The sequence below is a fragment of the Solea senegalensis genome, linkage group LG2 (genome assembly GCF_019176455.1).
Source record: "Solea senegalensis isolate Sse05_10M linkage group LG2, IFAPA_SoseM_1, whole genome shotgun sequence".
Taxonomy (NCBI): Eukaryota; Metazoa; Chordata; class Actinopteri; order Pleuronectiformes; family Soleidae; genus Solea; species Solea senegalensis.
The window spans coordinates 8,629,949-8,644,637 of record NC_058022.1 but is presented as its reverse complement, the minus strand read 5'-3'; the positions used below and the strand labels follow the sequence as shown (position 1 = coordinate 8,644,637).

The 14,689-nt window shown below is 40.9% G+C and overlaps 1 protein-coding gene across 1 annotated transcript; it reads right to left on the bottom strand.

Moving 5' to 3' along the window:
• Positions 1-1,697: 1,697 nt before the first annotated feature.
• On the bottom strand, positions 1,698-3,673 carry LOC122784942 (C-X-C chemokine receptor type 4-like). The gene is made up of 2 exons (XM_044050388.1): positions 3,564-3,673; positions 1,698-3,278 (listed from the first exon to the last, which is right to left on the bottom strand). The coding sequence occupies exons 1-2, from the start codon at positions 3,576-3,578 to the stop codon at positions 2,154-2,156; spliced, it is 1,140 nt and encodes a 379-aa protein (XP_043906323.1). The 5' UTR covers positions 3,579-3,673; the 3' UTR covers positions 1,698-2,153.
• Positions 3,674-14,689: the final 11,016 nt, after the last annotated feature.

The following is a 14,689-nucleotide window of genomic DNA, read 5'->3' as shown; positions in this document are numbered from 1 at the left end:
TCCATAGGGAAATTATGTTGATGTTTTGCACGAGATGACCACAGGATCATCGTCTTAGACAGATTTAGTGTGGCTACAAACACAAATTTGGCAGTGTTTGACATGTGTGTTATTGAGAAGTACAAATGTCTTTAAAGACATTAAGAGAACAAAAGCTTTAATTATGAATGAAAGGAGGCCTCCTTGAACTCCCAAGGGGATTGAGAGTACTGAAATCTGTGCACTCAAGTGGACCCTGAGGGTCCTCAATATATGTTTATTTTATGATTTTCTTTGGTTAATATTTAGAAAAAAGTCAATCATACACATTTAGCCACATAATCACTCACACCCATAAAACAAATGACACAAAAAGCACATGAATGATCTCAGATTATGTTTAATGGATTCATTTATTCTCTGTGTGCCAATATACTGTTTTCTAATTGCTGCATTCAAGTGTGTATTTCCCCACATCTTAATTATTTACAATGCACAATAACTATTCGGTTTAGGTGAATTAGATTGCAATATGATCAGATTACCAAGCATCCCTACAATGTGACTGGACGCCTGTGTTATTTATGGTCATACATATGGTCCTAGTGCAACAACAAAGCTTCCTGATGGCAAGTGAAGAAGATGAGAAGGATTCATTTGAGCTCAGTGAAGTGTTAATTACAAAAGTCTCCATGCACATCTCGCCCTGCTGAGGCAGCACGGCTCATATGCTAATTCTGAATCATTTGGAACATTTCCAACTGAAAAAGCGCCTCTTGTTTGACCATGTTTCACTGTGAGCGAGCAGCCTCTCCAACATCACCATTAACCTTGTGGCATGATGGGGGCACTTCACAGCCCTTTTACATGTAAAGAGATGGAAATCTCCACTGGAGTCTTGAATGCATGCAAACACTGCACTGCAGCCATTTGACGACTTCATTCTCATTGACATCTATTGTTGCCAGCTTCCTTTGGTCTCCAACTTGAGCTGAAGTTACTGCCTTGTAAAGATTATAGAAAGGAGAGGTTGAATGACGAGATTGATGAGTGTGTTCAAACTTGTCATTCTTATGTCTTGGATTGTCTCTAAATAATTCCAAAAGATTTACTACCAATTATATCTTGTGGAAAAATCCACAACAAAGACCATGCCTGCTTATTTGCATATTGTAATATGCGCTACGTGTCTGAAAACCATTATTTCTTTCCTTAGAGTTGGGGAAGGGCTAAACTGACCCATTGAATCTGGATAAAATTGCCTGTCAAAGATAAGGGAAGCCTTATTTCTTGTGAACTGTGAAGAAATGGAAAGAAGTCAAAGAAGAACAAAACATGCTATTTTCTTTGTTAAGCTGCTCTATGGGTGCTAATTATAACTGAGAGTTTTAGCTTTTGTGTAATGGCTGCTTAAGATGTAAAAGTGCACAGATGTTCTTGCAATTACAGGGTCTGTCTGCTCAGTCCTCCCTCTGCTTTATAGCCAGATCAGGTGGAGACGTTTTTTTGTTAAAAGATGCCCCCCCCCCCATACCCACCACACACGCACACACACACCCCTCCCCCTCCCTACAAACACACCTCATCTCCAAGCCCCTGAAGGGAAAGGAGGAGGACTTGGTTTTAGGTGAAAACACACAGCACACTGTCATTAAGAGAAACACAGATTTTCTTTATTTTTTACGTAAAAAAAAAACAACTCAAATTTAAAAACAGTATAAAAACAGCATGCAGTTTCTTTATTTTACAAAACGTCCAGTGTGAATGACAGCAATAAATAATAGCTTTAAGATAATCACACAATTTAAGTGCGAACACACAAATGCTACAAACTATGTACACGTTTCTAAAAGCAGCTACCATCCCTGAAAAAACGGAAAGGGCATTGTATGCCTGAGCTTTGGTACAGTAACACTGGTTATAGAGAGGAAAACCTTGATCATAAAGCTGAAAGAGAGGAATTGAGGTATTGTCTTAACATACAATCTGTTCTGAGGAACACAATATTGCAGTTAAAACCCTCACAACACACACAATTGCAGTACACAAAGCCAGCAACATAAAAATGTATAAAAATCTATTTTTACATGTGTACAAAATGTAGTAAGTTCTTCGAAATGTAAGCTTAGTTTTGTTTTTCTCCTGAGAGTCAAGTTGCAGATGATGACAGTTTGTTAACTTGACAAAACGCTTGAAGACTCAGACTCAGTTGACACGGATGAAATTGGCCCTCTCTTTTTAGTCATAAGAGTCACTTTCTGACTTGACCTGCTGCTGACGGTCAGCGCGGTTCTGGCTGTCTTCTTGAACTTAACACCCAGGAAAGCGTACAGGATGGGGTTAAGGCAGCAGTGAAAATATGCCAGTGCCTCTGTGATAGAAATCCACGTCTCCACAGCTTGTTGCAGCTCACACGAAGTAGGGACCACGTTCAACATCATGAGAGTGTCCAAAAAGATGCCAACACAATAGGGCAGCCAGCAAGAGAAAAAACACAGGATTAGAATGACTGTGGTCTTGAGCGCTTTCTTCTTCAGAGCCTGGCCCTTCGCGCCTTGTGCCAACTTGGCAATGATGATGCAGTAGCAGATAAGGATGACCAGCCCGGGAAGTATGAAGCCCACTAGGATGTGCTGGAAGCGGAAAAAAGCAGTCCATGTGAGGTTGTTTTTCTGTGGGTAGATGCGCTGGCAGATTGTTCTGGAGTCTGCAGTCTCCATGCTTTCATTGGTCAAGTCAAAATTTGAAGAACCCATGTTAAGCACTCGGGCAAACACCATGTCAGGCACAGTGAGTATGGCCGCAGGTAACCACACTCCCACGTAGATCACTCTGCTCGCAAGCAGCTTCCTTGTGGCTTGGCTGTTTGTGGCCCGCACAACTGCCAGGTATCTGTCTAGACTGATGAAGGCCAGGATCAGCACGCTGCTGTACAGGTTGACCGTGTAGATCATGTGCACTGACACGCACAGGAAACTTCCAAAGTACCAGGTTTTAGCTGCATCCACCGCCCAGAATGGCAGTGTGAGGACAAACAGGAGATCGGCCACAGAGAGATGGAGCCGGTACTTGTCTGTCATTGTTTTGACTTTTTTCTGGTAGCCCATCACAACAACGACTAATCCATTACCAATGATTCCCAGGACAAATATTATTCCGTAAACCGTCGGCAGGAAGATCTTGTTGAAGTTGGTGCTCAAAGTACTGCCACATGGCTCCTGGAAGTCCAAGCCAAAGTCTCCAGACTCCTCAGAGATATTGTCAGTGCCGTTCTCAAACATGTCAAAAGTATAGTCGAACTGAAAGAAGAGAGCATTTGAAAAAAGAAAATTAGAAAAGGTGTTGTTCATGCCACTTGACAAACAAAAATGTCTTGTTGTTGTCTAATCATTTGACTTGTACTTTTCTCCACATCATTGAAAAAGTGATACAATATAAGCAAGAAGTGAGAATATGGTGAATGAAACTACTACTAACACAACTGAGAGACGAAAAAACTTTGTTAAAAAATAAGAGTTTAAAACAGCTCCAGGGAAAGACGCACAGAAAAGTCCAGATAAATAACAACAAGGAAAAAAACTCACCTCCATGTTTGCCATTGTGGAAAAGCAACGTGAGGATCAGTGTGTGCGTCTTGGCGTCGGTGAGGCAGCCGCGGTGCTCAGTGTATTTTTTTTCTTTGACTGAGCGCAGCCAACAACTCAATAAATAGACAGAGGTGCGCTCCACATACGACCCTCCCCCGGAGGAGGAGCAGGACGACGCTGCTCCAAAAACAGGTTGCCTATATAACAAACTCCTCTGCTTGTGGTGAGGGCGTGAGTTTGTGAAAGTTGGTGTCTGTTATCTGTCACCGCCAAACGATACAAAAAAGAGAGAAAAAAAGGCGCGAGGAGGCGCCCACAAAATATTACATTTCATGATTTTTGTTATTAAGATTAAAACAAATAATGAATAATCCCCGATTAAAAGCTGATTTCCCCGATATTACACTACTACTACTACTACTGTTAATGATCATAATAATAACAACACTAATTGTAATAATAATAATAACAATAATATTGATTGTAATAATGATGATAGTTATAATAATAATGATAACTCACCACAAGCAAGTGAGTATAAACTCGATTAAATTCAATTAAATTCAAATAACTTTATTTGTCCCCAAGGAGCAATTTGAAAGGTCATGAAAGTACAATTTTAATAAAAGTAAAAAAAAAAAGAAGAATTTAAACAAGATACAGACAGTCAGAAATATTAAGACATGCAAAACATAACCATGGATTACAGAAGTTAGAAGGTATTAAAACAGCAAAATTGAACTCAGTGCCCAGAATAATGTGAACTGTTACTGAACCATGTGGGATTAAAGTCATTCATGATAATGAGGATCATAATGTCAATATTAACCCCTGCAGACATGTAGCCACTGTGTTGTAGCAGGTTACAAACATGATGCACAGCTCTAAAGTTACAATTGTTTGGTGACATAATCCCCACACATGTGCCTCCAGGAGACGTAGTTGGGAAAGTTCAAGCAATTTTCGGATTACACTCACACACACATGCTTCTCTAGTCAAATATATGTACAACTCAGCAGCCTGTCACTTTGCACTCTCCTCCTCAGTCTGCGTGGGAGCGGGGGCTGACATCAAGACTGGTGATTCAGATTTCTCTCTACAAATCACTTTATAACTGTATCCGGTGACAGTTTTCATCAGCTGAGGCGTGCATCTGTCCTCACCTTTGTACACACCCTGTCACTTCTCAAGTGCTATTCTGTCTGCTCTCCCGGGTGCTAAATGAGCTAAAGTGGATTTGAAAGAAGCACACGCCCTGTAACGTTTTGGATTTTCTATGAAACGGCTTTCGAGCCACAGTGTGTTGGACGTTCAGACTCTTGCCAGTCCTCTCTGATTTCAGTTAGGGTAGTGATGACAAGGCCAGGCTGCACAAAACTCCCCGCCCTCCCGTGTAGACGTCTGTCTGAAACTGAATATCCTCCATGTGGCATGCGAATACTACTTCATGTCTTTGATATATGAGAGAAGTGATTGATTCTGTGAGTCGCTCTGAATCATAGATATGATTGATGTCATCTCCATGTCCTTAGGGAGACAGGACAACTCTTAGAAAGCAGTGAAACATCACCACACTATCATACAGGACAAAAGTTGTGTTTATTCGTTATGTAAATCATTCTGCAGGAGCAATTTATCCTTTGTTTTTGTATTTCTTCTTTAACCTTTAGTGTTTACGTTTAAAGGAACAAACATTTCAATGCTACTTCTACAGTATTGGTGTAGGTTATATAAGGTAAGATTATGATTTAGCAACTGAAGCCACTCAGTTAAAGGTATAGTACACTTTAAAACCTCACAGAGCCCTAAACACATCAGGGTTTAACTGGTGTCTGGTGCAACTAACGTCGACAGACATGAGACAAACAAAGTCATTTCTCTTTCCACAGAAAACAAAGGATATGCACACCCCAGTTGTCTTACAAGTAATCTGTCAAAAAGGCACAATGAGGAGCCCAGTTTTAATATAATAACAAGAACAAAATAATAACATCATCTGCTTCAGTAACCACATTAACAACACAGCACTGAATTTGAATAACTGTATTAATTATGCCTTATCAAAGTGGCTGTAGACTAATCCTGTGTGTTTCACATCCTCGTGCAGTCAGACTCCTGAGGAGAAGAAGAGGGGAATCTGCAGCTCAGAGAAAGGCCACTGTATTGGTATGATGCTCTTATCATCGGCATTCAGACACAGACAGTTGCCCTGTTATCTGTCTCAAGGGAGAACTCCTGGATTTCGTTTGCATGCTGGATTACATGCATACATTTTATTTTTCACATTCACTTTCACTGCAGAGGGATTCCTATGATTCACTGTTTGATTTTATTTTTTTTTTCACTGATTACAGAAGCATGACCGTGGATTAGTGTTCTTACATGAAACACAGAACAGATCTAAGTTCAATCGACAAATACATCACAGACACTTTCATTTATCATTTACTACATAAGGAAATACTACAACTACTGTCAGCTTGTTATTTTTTAATACACATGCCAGTTTGATGGCAATTTTATTCATATTATGCATTGTATTACAAAGAAACACAATGTGACTTACAACCGAGGGCATAAATACAATAAAACTTAATGTAAAAAACGTAATGTCCAAACACACATCATGAGTGCACAGACAAAATCAGTCGACACAATAGCATTATACCAAACTCCAACTATAACCAATTAATATTTAACTTTAACCTAAACCCAATTCAAATCTAAACTTGAACTCATCCACACACACGCAGAAAGACACAGTGAAGGCCAAAGATAATAGCTTATAGCTATAGTTTAATTTGTAAATGGTTAAATACATGTAGGCCCAGATTTGGTACAAACTATTGAGACGGGTACCACACAGGTCTTATAGAATTCAATTTGGTGATACCTTACAAATTTCCCACTTGCTGCCTCTTTAAAATCTGCTGTACCTCTTTCAAAAGGAGCCCACAATTTCAAAGTGCACTACAATCAATTAACCTTCCTGCGTTTGTGTGTGGGAGCTGAATGTTTTGTAGAGTTTCCACTGCTCATAATAAATAAGATTTTCTTTTTGTCTTCGCTTCGGCGGGATATCTGCAAGCCTCTACTGTCAGCGTGAGGATTCAGATTGCTATCGTCCCAGAATACAAAGGATCTGTGAGCTACTTAGAATACAAATCACAACAAGTGTGAACGACAGCGAAGGGGGGGCTCTCGAGTGAAGAATGGCTATTGAAATGAAGCAGAAGAATGCCAGCGAGATAAAGAGAAGAATGAGCACTGCTGTTCAGTCAACACCGACCCTCCAGTTCCAACCCATCCCGGCCCCCGTCAGCAAGTTGGCAAGGGATCCGTTTTCATAATGATACCTCTGCTCAACTATCACCTTCACTTTCCTCCTGAAAAAAAAAAAAAACTCATGATAAATAACATCCAGCCTTTGTTCCTGAAGATGACTTTGGGTGTTGCCCATAAACACACAAAAGATTTTGGGCAACTCAAATACCTTTAATCTCTTGTCTGAGCTCTGAATAGCGCATGTGTATTTCAGCTCAATAGACTGTATAACACATAATACAGCATGCGCTTGTCATTTCATTGTGGAGTGCATTGTAAAAGAAGAGGCTTTTTATGTTGTGATGTTTTTTATCAGCACTTTGATTTAATGCATGCTATTAGGCGTACTTTTTGTTCCATCACACATTACAACCCTCGCTATCTACACGGTCTCACTGATATAAAGAATCCACAAGATTATTAAACTTGCTTTGTGGCGTATATTTTGTATTTCTTCTGGTTGATTTAAATGCAGACACTTCTCTAATATTCCCAGTGGGCAAAGTGTGGAAAACTCCTGTTTTTAAAGTGACTTCAGATGATCTGAATGTCCCTGCTTGTTTGTGCACAGAGTTATGTTCATTATTCACCCTGGAATGCATAACGTCTTTATCTATCTATCAGCAGAGAGTCTCTCAGTCTCTTCTTCATGGTTGATGTGTGCAACTCTGCTTAGGGGAGACGGCTGGTTGTGGGCGGTGGTGTGGTCCTGAGTCAAGATGAGAGACCTATCCTTCATGCACCCTGAGCTTTTGTTTGGGTTTTGTCTTGTGTCAAGACAAGACGAATCAAGCCTCAGCGAGTAGAACTTGACACCAGGAAAACCATACGCAACTTATCACAGGGGTTTAATCACGGATGCAGATACAGATACACTCGATTTGAGTGACATATCAGTGCAGATGGATTATTATTATTATTTAGAAAGTTGGCACAGTTGAACATTAAGGATTATATTTCTACACAGATTTTTTTTTGTAAAAAGCATCTGGGCTTCTTGCTGAATGTTTGTGCTTAAAGAGTGTGGATTTGAACAACTGACCCACTTTAAAGACAAAGCTGGCTCCTTATCTTTGAACGACACCCATTTAAACTTCCTACTTTGCTGCAGGGCGGCAAGTGTTTTCTGGCATTTTTGAAAACTATTTCCTTGACCTTGGCCAAGGTCACGATACGCTTGTGATTTCTGTATGAAATGTAAGGCATGTGGAGCATGTCGCTCTGTAGAAATGGCATTAATTATAATGATCACTCTCAGCATCCCATGTTAAACAGTTTTCATAATGAAGTGTGAAGCAATTATACTTTACATATATAATGATAAATTGATATGAAATATTTTGTCATCCTTTAAAAGTTGAAAAAAGTGTCTTTCATTTCACTATGGAATCGCACCCCCAAACCCCTGTGGGAGTCTCATAATCTAATTAAAAAGGCATCTAAGTACTCACATGTGTGGATTTTCTTCATCAGATTAAACAGTATTCATTATTCTGTCTTACTGTGCTGCGGAAGCTATTTCGGGTGAACAGCAGGATGACAATACACAAGGGTCATGCCTTCAAAATGAGGCCCGAGTGATTTATTTTTCTCCTTTTTTCCCCTTAGAATACTAATAAGTACCCACTCCCCTGTCAGTCGTCTAACAACGTTGGTGGGCAAAAACTGGAAGCAACCAATTTTTTCCCCCCTCCTAACTCAAGAGCATTTTCACACTGATTACACAGAATCCTGCCGCTGCCTGTCCTGACATGAAGTCCCTGCAGAATTAGACAACAGGGGCATGAACCAATAAAAACTGAAATGGGTGACACTACCCTCAAGCAGAATATATATCCATATGTGGCACAGATCCAAAGCAAGCCACAAGTCTGGTTGAGAAAGGCAACACGTTGTGGCATAGGAAGGGTGTTTTCTATGAGTCCACGATAAATGCAACACAGGGTTCCCTTTCCCTTTTCACCAACGTCTCCACTGTGGTTTTGCCTTGCGACAGTACAACAAAAACGGCCTCCACTGCCTCATGGAGTTTGTTTGTCATATGTTACCACAATTCAACCCTCCCCACCTGTTTAGATCATTTGAATGTATTCATTTACATGACAGTTCAGATATTCAATTAAAAACCTCTGCCTTTTAGTTTTTCTTTCAGAGACGAGGTTATAAAACGGCCACTGGCCGAGCACATCAGAAGCCTGCTACTAGCACTTCCTCCAGTTACTATATATTTTCTCCAGACACTGGGAGACCCCTGTGTTGCATTTCTATGCGACAGAAGATCACAGCCAGTGTTCTTTCAAGCTCTCTGCAGGTGGAGGTCCTCCATCTGGCCTGTGTGCGCGGTGAAGGAGACTGGAGGATCATCTCAGCCCCGATCACCTCAGATAATAGGAACAATGGGCCAGATGACAACAGATAAGCTTTCCAGAGTCGAGTGACCAGAGGAGGGAAAGGGGGAATAAACCTGCTGTCAAGGCAGACCGCCTCACTGTTGTGACCATAAGGAGTCTTGAGGGAAGGTGTTTTCAAATGATATGTCAGCATCTGCTTCTGTTCAATTTTTATTCATCGTTATGAATTAAAATCTTTTTTATTTATGTTCATATCATCATATCATAAGAAGAAAAAGACCAGGGTTTGTGACCGATGGCCTTTTTTCCTTGTGGAGTTTGCATGTTGTCCCCCGTGTGTGTGTGTGTGTGTGTGTGTGTGTGTGTGTGTACTCCAGTTTCCTCCCTCAGTTCAAACACATGCAGAGGTTGTGAGGAGATTCTATAGACTGACCACAGGTGTGAATGTGCGAGTGAATGGTTGTCTGTTGTTGTGTTTGCCCTGTCATGGACCAGTGACCTGCTCCGGGTCTACCCCGCCTTTTGCCATATGTCAGCTGGGATTGGCTCCAATGGCTGCCGCGTGGAGGATAAAGTGGTACACAATTTTGAAAATGCTTTTATTTAAAAACATAGTATGGCATTTCTGCCCACTGGGGGTCTCTTGATCAAAATAATAACAAACTTATTTATTTAGGCTGTACTGACGTGTCTTTGGGTGTTCCTGTGAGTTTTTACTCTTAGCACACAAATAGGTGTACGTAGTCCTGATTCATTAGTGAAAAATAAACACTTTTTTTTTTTCGTTTGCTTCAACAACATCTATTCGAAGAGATGCTGTGTGTAAAAACCTGTGCGGCTCCACTTTCAGTGCTGGTTTATGGCACTACTCAGTGCAGGAAGACTTCATTTATTATTTAAATGCTGTGATGGAAAACTGACAAGCTTTATTTGTGTTTGCGTGGATGGACAGCTCTTCCTGTGAAGAGTGACATACGGTGCTGGTCTGAAACGAGCGGGGGCAAGTGTCCAGCACCAGACCAAAACAAGACACCAGTGGAGAGACATCATCACGTCTGGCAGAGGAGATGCTTCCCTGCCCCTGTGGTGCCTCCTTGTCTGAAAGATGACACCATCCACCACTGGCTGCCTGAAGCTAACAGAAAACGAATAGTTGTTTTATAAGGAAAGGTCATTGAGTGGTAAAAATTATCACTGTCTTTTTATCACAAAAGAAATGTTGTTGTTCTGATCTCTGTCTCAATCTCAGTTTATGAGTCATATGGATTAATCATGGTCTACTCATCAAAGTGGAGCCACACATGAAGCAATACAAAATCAGGTGCCAACTTTCAATTTCACCTGGAGGTAATGCATGTACACACACCGTTTTGCTGTACTGCTGTGTGTTTCCTCCAGTGCTGGTCGTGTCTGAGCCTTTCAGTTGACACTGGGAATGTGAGAAGAAAGGAGGGAAACGATCTAAAATGTGCATTCTTCCCAAAAGAAGGACTCCTCAATGCCACTGAATGGAACCTGAGACTGTTTCTCTTCATGTTTGTATTGCAGGGAGCGCACCTCATGTGTTTTTTTTGTTTTTAATAACAGTGTTTATATCTAAACAAACCAAGCCTCTGTGCTCCCTCAGCCCTATGATAGAGTTTCCTTCTCGAGCCAACTCTTCGGTCGAATCCTAAAGGTGCTCGCTTGGGACCCACAGCCTTTTGTACTCAGTTGCCTTTGGGTTTATTTTCTCAGCACAATAGAATTCTTTTTTTTTTTTCCTTCTTCTAAAGACTGTAGATCCCTCCACTGATACAGAGTGTTGCCTTTCCGACTCCCCACTGCCCCAAATCTGTGAGGATTATTATGTTGTTTACACATTGTTATGTGTTAACAAAGATGCAGAGTAAATAATTCATCTGGATTTGCTGTGCCGAGATCAGCATCTGGGCTTCTTTCTTTTTGATTAGCAGGTCTGTGCTTCAGAGTTGTTTATGGCAGGAAATAGCGCTGGTGCTGGTTACTTTGTCAGCAGACCAACAGCACTGTATTCCCGCAGGAAGACTATTGATCAGGATATGAGAGGTGCTCCTTGTTCGGCGTCTTATTGTCATTATTCCTCGGGAAACTAAAAACGTTGCCTCCGATCAGCCTCAGTATGCCGTCTTGCGAGATTGTGGTCAGAGGAAAAACAAACTTTCCTCTGTCAAGAGTTTGGCAGGAAATAACTTTCCATTGATTAATCGCAGCACGTGGCTTATCAGCACTGTGCGTTTGAAGGGCGGGATGTGGTGAGGTGTCACTTTTCTGGGGACGGACAGAGGTTTTTCAGGCCTCAGGTGGAAGCAAGCTCCTGTGAAGTCGCATTGTTTAGACTGATCATTCTGTGTCAAGCAGCGAGACACCTGGACATTTACTTTGAGCAGCAGTGGCGAGAGAGGACAGCCATGAGGCAGCAAGCAGGATGAGTAATTATAAGCAGTGTCAACAAAGCTCCTGGGTTATCATCAATAATATCTGTATGGCAGCAAGAGCAGCGTGTGTGTGTTCAGTTAGCTGTCTGCCCCACTGTGTGGTTCTGTTTACTTTTATCTTGAACTCAGACAAAAAACCTTGTGTTTATTGCACAGCGGATGGTGACCTCCACATACACACCCTCCTGCTTTCACATCCAAGTCCTTGAAATGTTCACTTTTTTTATTTTGTCTTCATTTTTTTTGTTACCAAGTACACATTAGGTGGGCCTTTGTGCTCAGTCCCAGAAATAAGCTGTCAGTCAAACTGCACAGACAGTACGTGGGTGCTTCTTTAGACGGGGTTTTTGTTTTTGTTTATTTCAGACAGATTTCACGTGCAGAACACTTCCTGTATACCACAGGGGCTTCTCTTGAACAGTAAACATCTCTCTGCACTTACTTTACCTTAAATTAAGATTGTGGCAACCGAGAATGTAGGAAAACATGCAGAGTATCAATTATATTTACATACATTTAAAGCACTTTTTCTATAACAACTGATCTTGTTAGACAACTGTCAGTGGTGGAATGTAACTAATACAATAACTCAAGTAACGCACTTACTATTTGCTGTTTTATCGTAATTTTGTATTAAAGTTTCAAGAAGAGTCATTATTTCCATGTCATGTTTTCACATTTAACGTTAAAGAATTAAAACAACAGTTCTGCTTAAAAGGTAATATGTCAGTAACCTGGGGTCAAGCAATTAAATATATTTTTTTTTTGCTATGAAACTGAAAAATTCTTAAATGAATAAAAGGAAATAAATACTTAATCTATCCGTATAGCTGCACTAGACTAGATGTGGTCCCTTGAGACGTCATCTTGTTAATAACTGAATACACAAGCAAACAAACGGGTGAAAAACATAACCTCCTTGGCCAAGATAACAAATAACAGTTATATAATTGCTAATAGCATAGACGGCTCATCTTCTCAACCACTGCCTACAGCGTCACCTGCTCAGTTTTTCTCTGTGGTGCTTTCCATACGAAAAGATGACAATAGGAGACGAGAGTCAACCGTTGTAACTGTTCACAGATGTTTTGAAGACGGATTAGGATTTTACTCTGAATTTGTGATTCATCATTTTGTGTACAGGAAAGGATGATTTCACCAAAACAACCCAGCCTGTACAAGAACTTCATCACAAGTATGAGCAGGAGAATTTCAGGTGGGGTGGAAAAAAAAAAAAAGATGCATGCTGTCAATCAAAGATTTGTCAACATCTCAGTTTTTCTAGCTGTGTTTTTTTTCTTCTTTTGGTGTACTTTATTAAATCTGAGAACAAGTAAACAAGCAGAGATTTTTAAGGTCTTCATAACAACGTTCCAGATGTTTTCACCGGGGAGCACAAGCCCTTTGCTTTAATCATCTGTCCAGGACTCTTTACTATACCGTGGGCACCTAACTTTGTACTTATTTATCATTTACGGGCATTAGCTGGACTTCAAATAATGTGATCGCTCTATAAATTCTTTACTAGTAATGTATATTTGATGAGTGCCATTAAAGTAGCCTTTGTTTGCTGTTTGTGTACAAGAATCAGCAGCTCAGAGAGGCAGTGGCGGAGTATAGATGGCAGCTGCGACTGGCTTTTTGTTTCTACTCGGTGAATCAACAATTCATTTCCAGCCGATTTGTACAAAAGGTGATTGTGAGCAGCAGGTCCGGCCTGTCCACTTACAGTTTCCTAAGTGAACCCTCCAGACAGCCATTGCTCAATCACGGTTCACCTCTCTGGCAGAGGGCACGGACGGCGGCTTTCACACTCACTTCAAATCAAATCAATGTCTGATCCATCATGGGCCTCCTGCCTTCGGGGCAGCTTCGGATCTGCAAGAAATACACGCTGTGGTATTAACTAGCTGCTTATGTCTCAGAGTGATGTGTGTGTTTGCGTGTGGCTACACACGCGAGTGTGCCGCGCACAAAGTAATAGAATTAAAAGTGGGCCTCCTGTCCCCCTTGGGAGCGTTCCATCTGGTTTCACGCACACACACAAAAAAAGAAAAAAAAAATGTAAAAAAGTAAGTTTAATTCCAAACCCCTCGTGTCTTGTGGGTCTTCTGTCATTGTTTGCCTCCTACAAGTCATTTCAGTGACACTAAACCCTTTTCTCTGTGTGGACAAAAAAAAAAAAGTGTCCTTTCAGAAACATCTTCAAATGATCACAAGATGAAATGACGTGAAAGTCTGATTTTCAAGTGAAATGTCACTCCATATACATTTTACATGGAGTCTTAAATCATAAATATACATACATAAGTATAAATAAAGCCTTTCTTCCAGGCTTTGTGTTGGGTTAAGCGAAGTGGCAGCTGGTTGGTTGCCTCATTACTCAGCCACAAAGTGTATAAGCGAGCACATTTCCTAAAACGTAGTGCACCGTCTTGATTTGTTTGGTGATTGCGTATTATCAACGGAGACGGTGAGGTGCTGGTTCTTAAGGTTTTAATCATTTGTGGGCATGGAAATTAAATCACCCTTCATCATGCACGCAGTTCTGCTTTAAACTGGATCTTACGCTATGCATGCAATCACAGACGCTGACAATCGGCAGCGTAAATATAGAGTCAACTTTCTCCTGCACCTGTAACCTGACCTGACTCACCATTCAGTTGTTCAAAGGTATTATTAGTCTTACTCACCTAACACGATCTGTAGTCCCTGACAAAGCTCCAGTAATGGTGACTCAGGCAGCAGCAACTTTATTTTATCTTTCACCCTTCCCGGCATCATAACACAGCTTCTTTTCTTTATCGGCTCCTCTTCTCTCAGCCCCGCATGATTCATTACATTTACCGTGTTTGAATGCCCAGCGGCTGGCTGCCATCATAATATACACGGGAAGATAGTTTCTTCCATCATCAAGCTTCTAAATAATCTGCAAGGCTTTTCTATTTCTCCTACGTAGATAATGATAGTGCACGGGCTTTGTAACACAGA